This window comes from Taurulus bubalis, assembly GCF_910589615.1.
Source record: "Taurulus bubalis genome assembly, chromosome: 6".
NCBI lineage: Eukaryota > Metazoa > Chordata > Actinopteri > Perciformes > Cottidae > Taurulus > Taurulus bubalis.
In genome coordinates, this window is record NC_136594.1 from 2,490,358 (window position 1) to 2,506,442 (window position 16,085).

A 16,085-nucleotide genomic window follows, 5' to 3' on the forward strand; every position below is an offset into this window, starting at 1 on the left:
TGTGTGTGTGTGTGTGTGTGTGTGTGTGTGTGTGTACTCACGCAGCGATCGACAGGTTGGCTGCTGACAGCGGGCTGACCTCTGCGACCTCCTTCGCCTTCTGCATCGCTGTCTTCTGATTGGCCGACGCCTCCTGTTCCTCCTCGTCCTATTGGAGGAGAGGAGAACAGAATGGAGATTTGAAAAAATGAAATAAAAATGCACAACGCACTTAATATATTTAAAACTAAGATGATTAACAGATATAAAACTGAGGAATGAACGCTAGTGTGTATATTCATTATTCGGGGCGTTTAGGGAACAGTTGCTCGTATTAAGCCCCGCCCTCTTTTCCTTCATCCTCAAAGAGGAAACATTCCGACGAAAAAATGACTAGTAATTTATTAAGATGATAAAAAAAAATCTGTAAACAAGTAGTAAATAAAAGATGCTGAAATTCAGAATGCAATCTTTTTCACTTGAAATTAGATTTATTTCAGGTCGAGGAAGACTTTTGCGGAAAATATTCGCCTTTCAGGTTTATTGGGATTGGCTCTAAAAAAACTAATATACAAATATTACTTATTACTTACTTATAAAAATTACTTATTTTATATGAAAAAAAAATTAAACAACCAAACATAAACTAAACTCGTAAATATATTACAAATAATAATATCAAATCCAACTAACTACATATATATATATATATATATATATATATATATATATATATATATATATATATATATATATATATATATATATATATATATATTTATATATATACTGGATCCTGCACCTTAGTGAGCTCCTGGGCGTTGGCCAGGTTGTCGACGGCGATGGCCAAGAAGACGTTAAGCAGAGTGTCTGAGGCCGAAGTCAAGGAGGAATACTGATGCCCTTCATCATCATCATCATCATCATCATATCATCATATATATGTGTGTGTGTGTGTGTGAAGGATACAGTTGCCGAAGAGGGTGAGGACGATGAAGAAGATGGAGAACACCATCCCTTTGTCGTTCACTCCTCCCTGAGACTCGATGCCGTCGTACATCACCATGTTCCAGTCCTCACCGGTCAGGACCTACACACACACACACACACACACACACACACACACACACACACACACACACACACACGCACACACACGCACACAGGAGGTAATTCAATGTAAGGAGCGTTGAGTGAAGCTAGACATGAAACATGATGTTGTAACGTTTGATTTGATTACATTCTCTGTGTTTATCAAATAGATTATGTAAACAATATCAAACCAACACTGAATCATTATTTCTTTCATAACCACGACATGTTTCTCTCACCTGGAACACCGTCATGATCGCTGCTGCGAACGTGTCGAAGTTCGTAGGCGGCGTTCCTTTGTCGAAGTTGAACCTGAGAAGAAGAAAAGGAAGAAATGCTGTCAACGATGGAAGAAACTAAGTGAAAGAGGATGTGTGTGTTGTTCATGTGTGTGTTGTTCATGTGTGTGTTGTTCATGTGTGTGTTGTTCATGTGTGTGTTGTTCATGTTTATATTGTTCATGTTTGTGTTGTTCATGTGTGTGTTGTTCATGTGTGTGTTGTTCATGTTTATGTTGTTCATGTTTATGTTGTTCATGTTTATGTTGTTCATGTGTGTGTTGTTCATGTGTGTGTTGTTCATGTTTGTGTTGTTGGTGTGTGTGTTGTTCATGTTTGTGTTGTTCATGTGTGTGTTGTTCATGTTTATGTTGTTCATGTTTATGTTGTTCATGTTTATGTTGTTCATGTGTGTGTTGTTCATGTTTGTGTTGTTGGTGTGTGTGTTGTTCATGTTTGTGTTGTTCATGTGTGTGTTGTTCATGTGTGTGTTGTTCATGTGTGTGTTGTTCATGTTTATGTTGTTCATGTTTATGTTGTTCATGTTTGTGTTGTTCATGTGTGTGTTGTTCATGTGTGTGTTGTTCATGTGTGTGTTGTTCATGTGTGTGTTGTTCATGTTTATATTGTTTATGTTGTTCATGTGTGTGTTGTTCATGTGTGTGTTGTTCATGTGTGTGTTGTTCATGTGTGTGTTGTTCATGTGTGTGTTGTTCATGTGTGTGTTGTTCATGTGTGTGTTGTTCATGTGTGTGTTGTTCATGTTTATATTGTTCATGTTTGTGTTGTTCATGTGTGTGTTGTTCATGTGTGTGTTGTTCATGTTTGTGTTGTTCATGTGTGTGTTGTTCATGTGTGTGTTGTTCATGTTTATATTGTTTATGTTTATGTTGTTCATGTTTGTGTTGTTCATGTGTGTGTTGTTCATGTTTGTGTTGTTCATGTGTGTGTTGTTCATGTGTGTGTTGTTCATGTGTGTGTTGTTCATGTGTGTGTTGTTCATGTTTATATTGTTTATGTTTATGTTGTTCATGTTTGTGTTGTTCATGTGTGTGTTGTTCATGTGTGTGTTGTTCATGTGTGTGTTGTTCATGTGTGTGTTGTTCATGTGTGTGTTGTTCATGTTTATATTGTTCATGTTTGTGTTGTTCATGTGTGTGTTGTTCATGTGTGTGTTGTTCATGTGTGTGTTGTTCATGTTTATATTGTTCATGTTTATGTTGTTCATGTGTGTGTTGTTCATGTGTGTGTTGTTCATGTGTGTGTTGTTCATGTGTGTGTTGTTCATGTTTATATTGTTCATGTTTGTGTTGTTCATGTGTGTGTTGTTCATGTGTGTGTTGTTCATGTGTGTGTTGTTCATGTTTATATTGTTCATGTTTATATTGTTCATGTTTGTGTTGTTCATGTGTGTGTTGTTCATGTTTATATTGTTCATGTTTATATTGTTCATGTTTGTGTTGTTCATGTGTGTGTTGTTCATGTTTGTGTTGTTCATGTGTGTGTTGTTCATGTTTATATTGTTCATGTTTGTGTTGTTCATGTGTGTGTTGTTCATGTTTGTGTTGTTCATGTGTGTGTTGTTCATGTGTGTGTTGTTCATGTGTGTGTTGTTCATGTGTGTGTTGTTCATGTGTGTGTTGTTCATGTGTGTGTTGTTTATGTTGTTCATGTTTGTGTTGTTCATGTTTGTGTTGTTCATGTGTGTGTTGTTCATGTTTATGTTGTTCATGTGTGTGTTGTTCATGTGTGTGTTGTTCATGTGTGTGTTGTTCATGTGTGTGTTGTTGATGTTTATGTTGTTCATGTTTGTGTTGTTCATGTTTGTGTTGTTCATGTTTATGTTGTTCATGTTTATGTTGTTCATGTTTGTGTTGTTGATGTTTATGTTGTTCATGTTTATGTTGTTCATGTTTGTGTTGTTCATGTTTGTGTTGTTCATGTTTATGTTGTTCATGTTTATGTTGTTCATGTTTGTGTTGTTCATGTTTGTGTTGTTCATGTTTGTGTTGTTCATGTTTGTGTTGTTCACGTGTGTGTTGTTGATGTTTATGTTGTTCATGTGTGTGTTGTTCATGTTTATGTTGTTCATGTGTGTGTTGTTCATGTGTGTGTTGTTCATGTTTATGTTGTTCATGTGTGTGTTGTTCATGTTTGTGTTGTTCATGTGTGTGTTGTTCATGTGTGTGTTGTTCATGTTTGTGTTGTTGATGTTTATGTTGTTCATGTTTGTGTTGTTCATGTTTGTGTTGTTGATGTTTATGTTGTTCATGTGTGTGTTGTTCATGTGTGTGTTGTTCATGTTTATGTTGTTCATGTTTATATTGTTCATGTGTGTGTTGTTCATGTGTGTGTTGTTCATGTTTGTGTTGTTCATGTTTGTGTTGTTCATGTGTGTGTTGTTCATGTGTGTGTTGTTCATGTTTATGTTGTTCATGTTTATATTGTTCATGTTTATATTGTTCATGTGTGTGTTGTTCATGTGTGTGTTGTTCATGTGTGTGTTGTTCATGTTTGTGTTGTTCATGTTTGTGTTGTTCATGTTTGTGTTGTTCATGTTTGTGTTGTTCATGTTTGTGTTGTTCATGTTTATGTTGTTCATGTTTATATTGTTCATGTTTGTGTTGTTCATGTTTGTGTTGTTCATGTTTGTGTTGTTCATGTTTATGTTGTTCATGTTTGTGTTGTTCATGTTTATATTGTTCATGTTTGTGTTGTTCATGTTTATATTGTTCATGTTTATGTTGTTGGTGTTTGTGTTGTTCATGTTTATGTTGTTGGTGTGTGTGTTGTTCATGTTTATATTGTTCATGTTTATATTGTTCATGTTTGTGTTGTTCATGTTTGTGTTGTTCATGTTTATGTTGTTCATGTTTGTGTTGTTCATGTTTATATTGTTCATGTTTGTGTTGTTCATGTTTATATTGTTCATGTTTATGTTGTTGGTGTTTGTGTTGTTCATGTTTATGTTGTTGGTGTGTGTGTTGTTCATGTTTATGTTGTTCATGTTTATATTGTTCATGTTTGTGTTGTTCATGTTTGTGTTGTTCATGTGTGTGTTGTTCATGTTTATGTTGTTCATGTTTATGTTGTTCATGTGTGTGTTGTTCATGTTTGTGTTGTTCATGTTTGTGTTGTTCATGTGTGTGTTGTTCATGTTTATGTTGTTGGTGTGTGTGTTGTTCATGTTTATGTTGTTCATGTTTATATTGTTCATGTGTGTGTTGTTCATGTTTGTGTTGTTCATGTGTGTGTTGTTCATGTTTATGTTGTTCATGTTTATATTGTTCATGTTTGTGTTGTTCATGTTTGTGTTGTTCATGTGTGTGTTGTTCATGTTTATGTTGTTCATGTTTATGTTGTTCATGTGTGTGTTGTTCATGTTTGTGTTGTTCATGTTTGTGTTGTTCATGTGTGTGTTGTTCATGTGTGTGTTGTTCATGTTTATGTTGTTCATGTTTATATTGTTCATGTTTATGTTGTTCATGTTTATATTGTTCATGTTTATATTGTTCATGTGTGTGTTGTTCATGTTTGTGTTGTTCATGTTTGTGTTGGTCATGTGTGTGTTGTTCATGTTTATGTTGTTCATGTTTATATTGTTCATGTTTGTGTTGTTCATGTTTGTGTTGGTCATGTGTGTGTTGTTCATGTTTATGTTGTTCATGTTTATATTGTTCATGTGTGTGTTGTTCATGTGTGTGTTGTTCATGTGTGTGTTGTTCATGTTTGTGTTGTTCATGTTTGTGTTGTTCATGTGTGTGTTGTTCATGTGTGTGTTGTTCATGTGTGTGTTGTTCATGTTTGTGTTGTTCATGTGTGTGTTGTTCATGTTTATGTTGTTCATGTGTGTGTTGTTCATGTTTATGTTGTTCATGTTTGTGTTGTTCATGTTTGTGTTGTTCATGTTTGTGTTGTTCATGTTTGTGTTGTTCATGTTTGTGTTGTTCATGTGTGTGTTGTTCATGTGTGTGTTGTTCATGTTTGTGTTGTTCATGTTTGTGTTGTCGATGTTTGTGTTGACACTCACTGTCCTCCAAACAGCTGCATCCCCAACAGGGCGAAGACCACGATGAAGAGGAAGAGGAGGAACAGCAAGCTCACGATGGACTTCATGGAGTTGAGCAGAGAAACCACCAAGTTTCTGAGAGGAGCCCAGTACCTGAGGAAGAGGAGGAGGAGGAAGATTAATGAAGGAAGAGCAAAAGGGAAGAAGGAAGAAAGAGATGAAGGAAAGACAAAGAAGTGGAACAGGTAGAAAAGAAAGAAACGAGGAGGACGGGAAAGAAGACAGGGATGGAGGTGAAGAACGTGAAGGGACGAACATTTAAAAGGAGGAAGAGGAAGAGGAAGAAGAAGAAGAAGAAGAAGAAGAAGAAGTTATTAAATGTAAACCTACAACTTCTTTACTGTGCAGTTATCGAGCTACAACATTATACAACATTTTGTCGAGAGAGAGAGAGAAAGAGATAGAGAGAGAGAGGGAGAGAGGGAGAGAGAGAGAGAGAGAGGGAGAGAGAGAGGGAGAGAGAGAGGGAGAGAAAGGGAGAGAGGGAGAGAGGGAGAGAGAGAGGGAGGAGCTTACTTGGTGACTTTGAAGATGCGCAGCAGTCTCAGAGCTCGTAACACACTGATCCCAAAGGAGGTTCCTGGTTTGATTAAAGACCAGACCACCTCGAAGATGCTGCCCACGATGACCTGCACACACACACACACACACACACACACACACACACACACACACACACACACACACACACACACACACACACACACACACACGAATGAAGACTGATAAATGAGTTTCTGTGCTTGTGAAACTACGAGTTAGTAAGTCATGATTATTGATATTGCAAGAATATTTTTTTTGCTTTTTTCAATGGATAGTACATAAATATATAAATATATATGTATATACATATATTTGGCATATATGTATGTTCAATTATTGTGCGTCAGCATGTAATATGAAGTAAAACCAATGAGCCTCTGGACGATGTCAGTGGGACAAATTAATGTGCAGTTATTGCAACTTCTTATTAATATATAACTTCTTATTGTATAACATTTTATTATATAACGTATTATTAATATACAACATATTATTATATAACTTATTATTAATATATAACATATTATTATATAACTTCTTATTATATATGCTATTGGTGACGAACGTGGCTCATTGTTCGTTTGTCGCAGAGCAACATGAGAGAATCTGTTGATTAAATGGAGTGTTGGGTTGTTTTTACACCCAGTGTGTGTGTGTGTGTGTGTGTGTGTGTGTGTGTGTGTGTGTGTGTGTGTGTGTGTGTGTGTGTGTGTGTGTGTGCACTCACCACACAGTCGAAGCAGTTGAATGAGGAGTGGAGGTAGGGCTGGATGCCCAGACCGTACATCTTGATACACATCTCAGACATGAACAAACCCAGGAAGATAAACTCTGCATAGACTGGAGGGGAGGAGGAGGAGGAGAGAGGGAAGGAAATGAGGATGGGAGAGAGAGGGAGAGAGGGAAGGAAAGGAACGGGGGAAGGAGAGAGAGGGAAGGAGGAAGAGAGAGGGAAGGATGAGAGAGATATAGTAAGGAAGGAAGGAGAGAGAGAAGAGAAAAGGATGGTGGGAGGAAGGAGAAAGAGAAAGGGAAGAAAGAAGGATGAGAGAGAGAAAGGGGATTGAGGGAAGGAGGAGAAAAAGATAAGAACATGAGGAAGGAATAGAAAGAGAGGGAAGAAGAGGGGGAGAAGAGATGAAAAGTAGGGGGGAAGAAAAAGAGAGAAGGAAAGGAGAGAAAACGTAAGGTGAAAGAGAGTGAGGAGTTGAAGGAATGAGGAGATGAGGAAGGTGAACAAGAAAGAGGGTGAGGTCATGGAGAGATTAAGAGTGGATTGAAATAAAAAAAGAGGGAGGTGGAGCAGTCCGATAAAAAGACAGAGAACGTGAAGGGGGAGGGGGGATGAAGGAGGAGGAAGGGAGAGAAAGTAAGAGAGAGAGAGAGAGTTAGATGAGTGGAAGTCAATAGTGGAGCGAGCGCAGCGGTGTGTGATGAATGGACTCCATCAGCAGCTTCATATGCTAATGACACTGGACACCAGCCAGGGAGTGTGTGTGTGTGTGTGTGTGTGTGTGTGTGTGTGTGTGTGTGTGTGTCAGTATGAAGTCTGCATAGAACTAAAATAAAGAATGAAATAAGCAGAATGTACAAATACACTCACAATATATCAGTGATATATAAAAATGTATATATATAACCGAGAACCCGGGGGTGAGGGAAGCTGTCAAGCTGAAGAAGGGAGCCGTTCGGGCCGTTCGGGCCGCTCGGGCCTGGTTGGCCCACGTCTCCTGAAGCAGCTGACGGGTACCGGCAGGCCAGAAGGGCTGCAGCTGCGATGGTCGCGGATGCTAGAACTCGGGCATGGGAGGAGTTCGGGGAGGCCATGGAGAAGGACTTTCTGTTGGCCTCATGGATGTTTAGGCAAACCATCCGACGGCTCAGGAAGGGAAAGCAGGGCCTACCCAGGCTGTTCTCATCGGGGGAGGGACGAGGGACATCGTCTGGCGGTGGAAACAGCACTTTGAGGAACTCCTAAACCCGGCCAACATGTCTCCTGGAGAGGCGGCAGCGCTTTGGGCTGGTTGCACCCATGTCCCTGTTAGAGGTCACTAAGGTAGTCAAAAAGCTCCTTTGTGGCAAGGCGCCGGATGGATGAGATCTGCCCTGAGATGCTGAAGGCGCTGGACATTGTTGGGCTGTCTTGGCTGACACGCCTTTGCAGTGTCACATGGGGGGTGGTTCCTCTTCAAGAAGAGGGACCGGAGAGTGTGAACTATCGTGGTATCACACTGCTCAGCCTCCCGGGGAAAGCTTATGCCAGGGTGCTGAAAGGAGGCTCCAGGGTGCTACAAGGAGGCTCCAGGGTGCTACAAGGAGGCTCCAGGGTGCTACAAGGAGGCTCCAGGGTGCTACAAGGAGGCTCCAGGGTGCTACAAGGAGGCTCCAGGGTGCTAGAAGCAGGCTTCAGGGTGCTACAAGGAGGCTCCAGGGTGCTGACAGGAGGCTCCAGGGTGCTGACAGGAGGCTCCAGGGTGCTACAAGGAGGCTCCAGGGTGCTACAAGGAGGCTCCAGGGTGCTAGAAGCAGGCTTCAGGGTGCTACAAGGAGGCTCCAGGGTGCTGACAGGAGGCTCCAGGGTGCTACAAGGAGGCTCCAGTGTGCTACAAGGAGGCTCCAGGGTGCTGAAAGGAAGCTCCAGGGTGCTACAAGGAGGCTCCAGGGTGCTAGAAGGAGGCTCAAGGGTGCTGGAAAGGAGGTTCTCGAGATCGCCTCTCTGAGATGGACAATCAGGTATTCTGGTGAAGCTTTGGACTTAAGGCGGTATTGGGGGTTTGGAGGGTTTGGGAAGTAATTGATTGGGTACCTTTCACAACTGTAATAATTAAAATATCGTTGCAGCGCTATATTTAAAATACATTGCCAAATTAATTGCCAATATATGCTGAAAACAAATGTACGGAGGGATTAACGGAAAGCTAATACACACTGCTGAACAAATGGAAGAAAAAGACAACCTACACATGGAGGTTCATCCCTCGTGTGTGCGTCTACTCACAGAGGAAGTCGGACAGCAGCTCGGGCTGGTTGTAGTGCACCGCGGCCACACACATGGTGTTGAGGCCCACCAGGCAGAGCACCGTCCAATAGAAAGCCTGAGTCTTCACGATCTTGCGGATGAAGAACCGCAGTCGTCGCTCCTTCTGATTGTAGTTGGAGCCGTCTTTCCCGTTTTTAATGCTGGAGCGGGCAAAACCTGGTCAAGCAATGATCAGAAGTTAACAGATTTGGAATGCAGAGGGGTGACAATCACCTGTCAATCACCTTGTAGCCCCGCCCCTAAAGCGTCCCCTGCTTTATGGTCTGTTTGACTCTAAATGACCATAATTTACTAAATGAACATCATGCTGTATTGAAGAAGACTTGAAACTAGAGACTGAGACATAAACTCATGTTTACAATGTTTATTGAGGGAATACATCAAGAGAGAAGTAGAGTCATTTATATAGACTTCTATACAACCAGAGGAGTCGCCCCCTGGTGGTCAGTAGAGATAATTCAGCTTTAACACATGAAGCATAGGCTTCTATACAACCAGAGGAGTCACCCCCTGGTGATCAGGAGAGAGAATGCAGCTTTAACACATGAAGCATAGACTTCTATACAACCAGAGGAGTCGCCCCCTGGTGGTCAGGAGAAAGAATGCAGCTTTAACACATGAAGCATAGACTTCTATACAACCAGAGGAGTCGCCCCCTGGTGGTCAGGAGAGAGAATGCAGCTTTAACACATGAAGCATACACTTCTATACAACCAGGGGAGTCGCCCCCTGCTGGTCTGAAGTTAAGTTTGACTGATGTTTTTTTTTTGACTCTTCTCCACCTCCACTTCAGAGTCTATGAAGCTCATCATTAGCGTTTGATGACTATCAGCCGGCTGCTCATCTCCTCACATTAAACAAACCAAGGAGATGAAGTTTGGCTGGAAAAGAACAGAAACTTTTACAGGTTTGGTTTGATCCTCACACGTCTTCATCTTCCTGTTTCTTTTCCTCACCTACTGCGTCGCCCATGTTGTCCTCTCCTTCCTCGGGGTTCAGCAGCTCCGTCTTGTTGTTTTTGGTTTTGATGGTCGGCCTTCGCCTCGAACCTGGCGATGAGAAGAAGAAATAAACATTTATTGTGTCTTCTGTTCATCTGAATACCTCTGATATCTGTCGTTGAACCCCACATTCACGCCTTAAAACGAGCAATTCTGAAGTTGCTTAGCATTATTAGCTCAACACACTGATAACACCTGCACACCATAGAACAACCCTTTGACATTATTAGTCATATATTAATTTTTTAATATTTTTTTTTCTTCTCGTGATAGAAAAAATGAACTTTTAGCAAACTTTTGAATTGTCGCAAAAAGAAAATTCCATCAACTGGATGGAAGAGAATAAAACAACTATAGTTGGCGCTATATAATACGTAAGGCTGTAATCCACCAGAATAAAAGAGGAAAAGGAGGAGAAGGAAGAGGAAGAGGAGGAAGAAGAAAAGGAAGAAGGGTAGGAGGAAGAGGAGGAGGAGGGAAGAGGAGGAAGAAGAAGAGGAGGAGGAAGAGGAGGTGGAGGAAGAACAAGAAAAGGAGGACGAGGTAGAGGAGGGCGAGGGAAGAGGAGGAGGAAGAAGAAGAGGAGGAGGAGGAGGAAGAGGAGGAGGAGGATTAATGAAGGAAAGACAAAGAAGTGGAACAGGTAGAAAAGAAACAAACGAGGAGGACGGGAAAGAAGACAGGGACGGAGGTGAAGAATGTGAAAGGAAGAAGAAGAAGAAGAAGAAGAAGAAGAAGAAGAAGAAGAAGAAGAAGAAGAAGAAGAAGAAGAAGAAGAAGAAGAAGAGCAGTTGACGAAAAACATGAGAGAGCTTCAGGAATTTGTTTCAATTATGAAAGTTTGACGCGTTCTTTCGTGTCAGCTACTAATTCATTAGCCTCACCCTTTTTCCTTGCAGCTCTCACACACACACACACACACACACACACACACACACACACACACACACACACACACACACACACAAAATAAGAGAGAGAAGGTCACTTACCATCAAAGTTCACTGGGCCACCGTCCTCCTCTGCCAAAATCACTTCTTCTGGGCGAGATAAATCATTTTTAGTAAACTGTATTTGTTGTTTTTACCGCATATGTCATGTGTATACATGGAAACGAGGTGTGTGTGTGTGTGTGTGTGTGTGTGTGTTAGTGAGTTTATCCGTGTGCACCGACCTGCTTTGCAGATCCACTCCAGGTATCCGTTGAGCTCTCTCTCAATCTGCTGCTGCCGCCTCAGCTTGAGGAACTCGCTCCGGTTCTCCACTCGCTCTCTCTCTTTGGCAAATTCACTTCAGGGCGCATTGTTTACATGTTAGTTCATCTCAATTCGATCAAACAAAACAGGAAGCATTAATCGCACTAAAGCAAACAGAAGTAAAGGCGTGACAGTGCACGTACCCTGAGAGCACGCCCAGCACCAGGTTGAGCATGAAGAAGGAGCCGATGATGATGAGGGGGATGTAGTACATCCAGTTCCAGGCGCTGCCCTCCACGTCATTGCTCTGCGGGAGAAACGCGATATTACTCATCTAATATATGAAAACGTGTACGTTCATCGAGACAGAGGACGACCTGAGAGCTCAGACATGTCTCTCGCTCACGATGCACGTTAGCTCGTCGTAGACTGACGTTTTGAAGCCTCGAGTTCGTCGATTTCTCTCGTCGCCATTTTTTATTACGTCTGTCACCGTGTTGTAGTTTTTTTCTGCAGATCAGAAGTTAATATATTTGGGATGCGGAGGAGTGACGTAGAGATGCCGTATACGTCTCTGGTAAGGACCTGTCAATCATCTTGTAGCCCCGCCCCTAAAGCGTCCCCTGCTTTATGGTCTGTTTGACTCTAAATAACCATAATTTACTAAATGAACATCATGCTGTATTGAAGAAGACTAGAAACTAGAGATTGAGACATAAACTCATGTTTACAATGTTTACTGAGGGAATACATCAAGAGAAGTAGAGTCATTTATATAGACTTCTATACAACCAGAGGAGTCGCCCCCTGGTGGTCAGGAGAGAGAATGCAGCTTTAACACATGAAGCATATACTTATATACAACCGGAGGAGTCACCCCTGGTGGTCAAGAGAGAGAATGCAGCTTTAACACATGAAGCATAGACTTCTATACAAACAGAGGAGTCGCCCCCTGGTGGTCAAGAGAGAGAATGCAGCTTTAACACATGAGGCATAGACTTCTTTACAACCAGAGGAGTCGCCCCCTGGTGGTCAAGAGAGAGAATGCAGCTTTAACACATGAGGCATAGACTTCTTTACAACCAGAGGAGTCGCCCCCTGGTGGTCAGGAGAGAGAATGCAGCTTTAACACATGAAGCATATACTTATATACAACCGGAGGAGTCACCCCTGGTGGTCAAGAGAGAGAATGCAGCTTTAACACATGAAGCATAGACTTCTATACAAACAGAGGAGTCGCCCCCTGGTGGTCAAGAGAGAGAATGCAGCTTTAACACATGAGGCATATACTTCTATACAACCAGAGGAGTCGTCCCCTGGTGGACGTTAAAGAGAATTTAACTTTTAAAAAGCTTCCGCACCGACTTCACTCGGCAGAACCGGAGGTTGCCGCCTGGGTTTTACACAGCTTTCTGGCAAGGTTATCAATTGTTGAGCTTGGGCTGGAAAGTGTCAATCAGATCTGGCAACACTGCCCACAACTAAAAACATTGCTCCATAATCACAATGTAGCCTTCAGAGTCACTAAATGACACTAGGATGGACTGAAAGATGTCAGCAAACGTCATCTTTACCGCACAAGAACCAAGGAGAGCTGACGTATGAGTGTTATTCTGACACATGTTCACTTCCTGAAACAACACGCACCGAGGTGTCTGTTGAGCAACGTCATTTGACAGTGCTGACGACGAGAGAAATCCGGTTACCGGAGGACATCTCGTGTTTCTGTTAGCCGTCAAACGCCTAAACGGAACTATCAGCTGATCATTATCTGCCGCCGGAGCGCTCGTGTTTCATTCTGCACGGCACGGCGATCGCAAGCCGCCCCGTTCTCTATTAAACTTTCATTGGTTTCCTCCTGACTGCCCCGTGTGAGTGTGGAAGTCGGCCTCCATCCATCAGAAAAAGATGTTAAATATAGAGCGAGACGGACCAGAATAGAGAGTGGAAGGAGAAGGAGGCGGAGAGGGAGGGAAAAGGACAGATGAGAAGACGGATAAAAGGGAGTCGGAGAACGAGGGACAGAGAGTGGGATGGAAAATGTCTTTTAGACAAATAAATGGTGTTTAGAATCAAATCTCAAACTACTCTATGCTTCATTTGGCTGAATGAAATTCAAGCCAATCACCAGCCCTCCACACCCGCCCGCCCACGCGAATCCTTGAGGGTGCTAAAGAGGATTCAGAACAGACCTAACGCACAAAGAACAATGCAACGGTATAACTTGATGCATGTGCAAATGTTGGAAAAGATTGACCAGGTTTTGGGGTTTCTGATGGCGGAGAATCACCGACAAGAGACATCTGTAATAGCTTGTGCGTGTTTGTGGATCAAAACACGACGTGCACGGCTGTGATCAGACCGACTGTAACACAGCGGAAAAAAACACAGCCTTCTGGTTTATTTCAATCTTGCAGAGACGACTGTGTCCTCGTTTATTTCCTGTTGCAGTGTGTGGGAATGTCACGAGCTGTCGGCCAATAGAAGACCAGAGTTGGCATTTTGGTTTGTTAGTTGCTATCTGGGTTTTGGTGCGTCGGTATTTTTGGTTTAAAGCAACAACAAGTGACACGATAGGGTGGAGCTGAGTACAACCGAACCTGGAATAAGGCATTTTTTTAGCCGATCTAAAATTCCCAAATAAATTTAATGAAGTGAAAAACATGGACAGCTACCAGACCAGTCAACGCAATGGTAACGACTTGATTGGCAGCTTGTAGCCCCGCCCTAAAGCATCCTCTGCCCCCCTGGTGGTCAGTAGAGAGAATGCAGCTTTAACACATGAAACATAGACTTCTATACAACCAGAGGAGTCACCCCCCTGGTGGTCAGTAGAGAGAATACCACTACTGCTTGAAAACTCCTGTTAATCAAAATCCATGTCACTGAAAGCTAACTCACGTAGTAGAGCATGTCCGTCCACCCCTCCATGGTGATGCACTGGAAGACGGTGAGCACGGCGAACAGGATGTTGTCGAACTGCGTGATGCCGTAGTTCGGTCCGATCCAGCGATCTTCGCACACCGTGCCGTTGGGACACAACCGCGACGGCAACTCTGTGCCGCACGGCAACTGGTCGGCTACCTCTCCTGATCAAAGAGAGAAAGGTCCACCGTTGAAATGAATTCAGTTTGGATCAGAAAGTTCATTTCTAACAAACACACGGAGCTGCTGGTGTTGACGACCTGACAGACCTTTCTCGTTAAACGCAGGTTTACGATATAAGTCCTGCCACCTGCTTAAAACTGAAGCAGCTAATTGGAATTTATACATCATTATTTTGATTATTTTGATCTTTGCTTTTTCTACTGCGCCATACCATTGCAAGTCAAAAGACCTGCTGTGATAAAAGAAAAGTTTTTGGACCAATAGAACACCAACCTATTGTTAAGCCCTTTCCTCGGAAATGTCATCCCCAAACTAAAAAGGGTGTATCTCTGCAACCACTAGGGCTATTTAAATAATGTTGGTGTTATAATAAAAGGTACACATGTGAGATGTTGTTCAGATGTGTAAATATCAGTCTATATGTTACTGGTTAAGAGTAAATGAAGATGACACACAAAAAAATTGAAAAGGTTTCAGGTGCGCCTATAAAAAAATCACTTTCAGGATGATTATTATTGAAATGATGCAGCTGCAAGGTCCAACTCTAACCCAAATCATAACTCAATATGTGAACATTCTCTAACCCAAATCATAACACAATATGTGAACATTCTCTAACCCAAATCATAGCTCAATATGTGAACATTCTCTAACCCAAATCATAACTCAATATGTGAACTTTCTCTTTGCAAAGGTTTACTTTGATAAAGTGAAGCAGAACAAAAGTTAGAGAGGGTTTACAACAGAGAACATTCAGACGAGGTCCCATTGAGGATATTTGAATGACATTTGAATTGTTTTCATGTACCAGACCATATATCTTACTTGTATATTATGTATGGTGTTCAATACATCTAAATACAGCAGCGTTGGGCTTTTTTCATAAAACAAGCTATGATTTACAGTTTTATACAACAATCGCTTAGTCTGCCCCTAGGTAACCAGGGACAAAAACTCTGAAATATGAACAATCTAACCAGGGTAACTATATTAGTAATAGCCTAAAATCCTAAAGATTGAGTATTTTAATTTGATTTAAAAAAAGGAACGTTTGGCCTCTTGTGACTCCGCCAAAGAGGATTGTTGTTGTTTTACTTCTGCGTTGGCCGTATATCGTCTTTCTTACGTGTGACTTTGTCGAAGCAGGTCGTGTGGAACTTCCCCATGTAGAACTCCAGGCCGATGATGGCGAACATGAGGATGGCCACGAACAGCAGCAGGCCGATCTGCAGCAGGGGGATCATAGCCTTCATAATGGACTTGAGCACCACCTGCAGGCCTGGAGGACACAATCAGAGGAGCACTGGTGTGTTATAGCGAACTGATTTGGGGTGATTCATTCTGAGTTCCAATACTGAAGCATTTAGAGACAAAGTGTTCACTGCATTTCCTTTGTGACGTTTTTTCTTCTGCAAACCGAGAAACAAGGTGAGCGGCGTCAACTTGGTAGACGTTGATTTGTCAATGCATGTGCACACAAAACAACCACTTACTGGGAATCCCAGACACCAGCTTCAGTGGTCGTAGCACTCTGACGGCTCGGAGGGTCCTCAGGTCGAGCTGGGAGCCCACTGACGACAAAATACTGCAGAGAGAGAGAGGGGGAGGGAACAACAGCGTCACTTTAAAGGGCGTATATGTCTTTATATCATGGAATTAGCTCAAACCAGCCTCGTCACACCCTGTGTCGCCACATTTAGCTGCAAGGATCTGTGTGAAACTATACCGACAACGGCATGGTTCAACAAATGAATCAACGAACACCTCCTGAGGAGTTAG

General features: G+C 42.1%; 1 protein-coding gene across 1 annotated transcript in view; it reads right to left on the minus strand.

Annotated features, from left to right (window-relative positions):
- The window catches only part of cacna1ab (calcium channel, voltage-dependent, P/Q type, alpha 1A subunit, b), a gene marked incomplete at both ends in the record, with an annotated part of 167,044 nt that overhangs the window by 79,258 nt on the left and 71,701 nt on the right, over positions 1 to 16,085 (minus strand). The window contains 15 exons of the mRNA XM_079220283.1: positions 42 to 148; positions 782 to 849; positions 949 to 1,069; positions 1,311 to 1,383; positions 5,380 to 5,511; positions 5,935 to 6,047; positions 6,689 to 6,801; positions 8,960 to 9,157; positions 9,958 to 10,050; positions 10,995 to 11,042; positions 11,177 to 11,292; positions 11,402 to 11,505; positions 14,100 to 14,287; positions 15,433 to 15,585; positions 15,800 to 15,891. Coding sequence (XP_079076409.1) covers positions 42 to 148; positions 782 to 849; positions 949 to 1,069; positions 1,311 to 1,383; positions 5,380 to 5,511; positions 5,935 to 6,047; positions 6,689 to 6,801; positions 8,960 to 9,157; positions 9,958 to 10,050; positions 10,995 to 11,042; positions 11,177 to 11,292; positions 11,402 to 11,505; positions 14,100 to 14,287; positions 15,433 to 15,585; positions 15,800 to 15,891 — 1,719 coding nt within the window. The remainder of the gene's footprint in view (positions 1 to 41; positions 149 to 781; positions 850 to 948; positions 1,070 to 1,310; positions 1,384 to 5,379; positions 5,512 to 5,934; positions 6,048 to 6,688; positions 6,802 to 8,959; positions 9,158 to 9,957; positions 10,051 to 10,994; positions 11,043 to 11,176; positions 11,293 to 11,401; positions 11,506 to 14,099; positions 14,288 to 15,432; positions 15,586 to 15,799; positions 15,892 to 16,085) is intronic.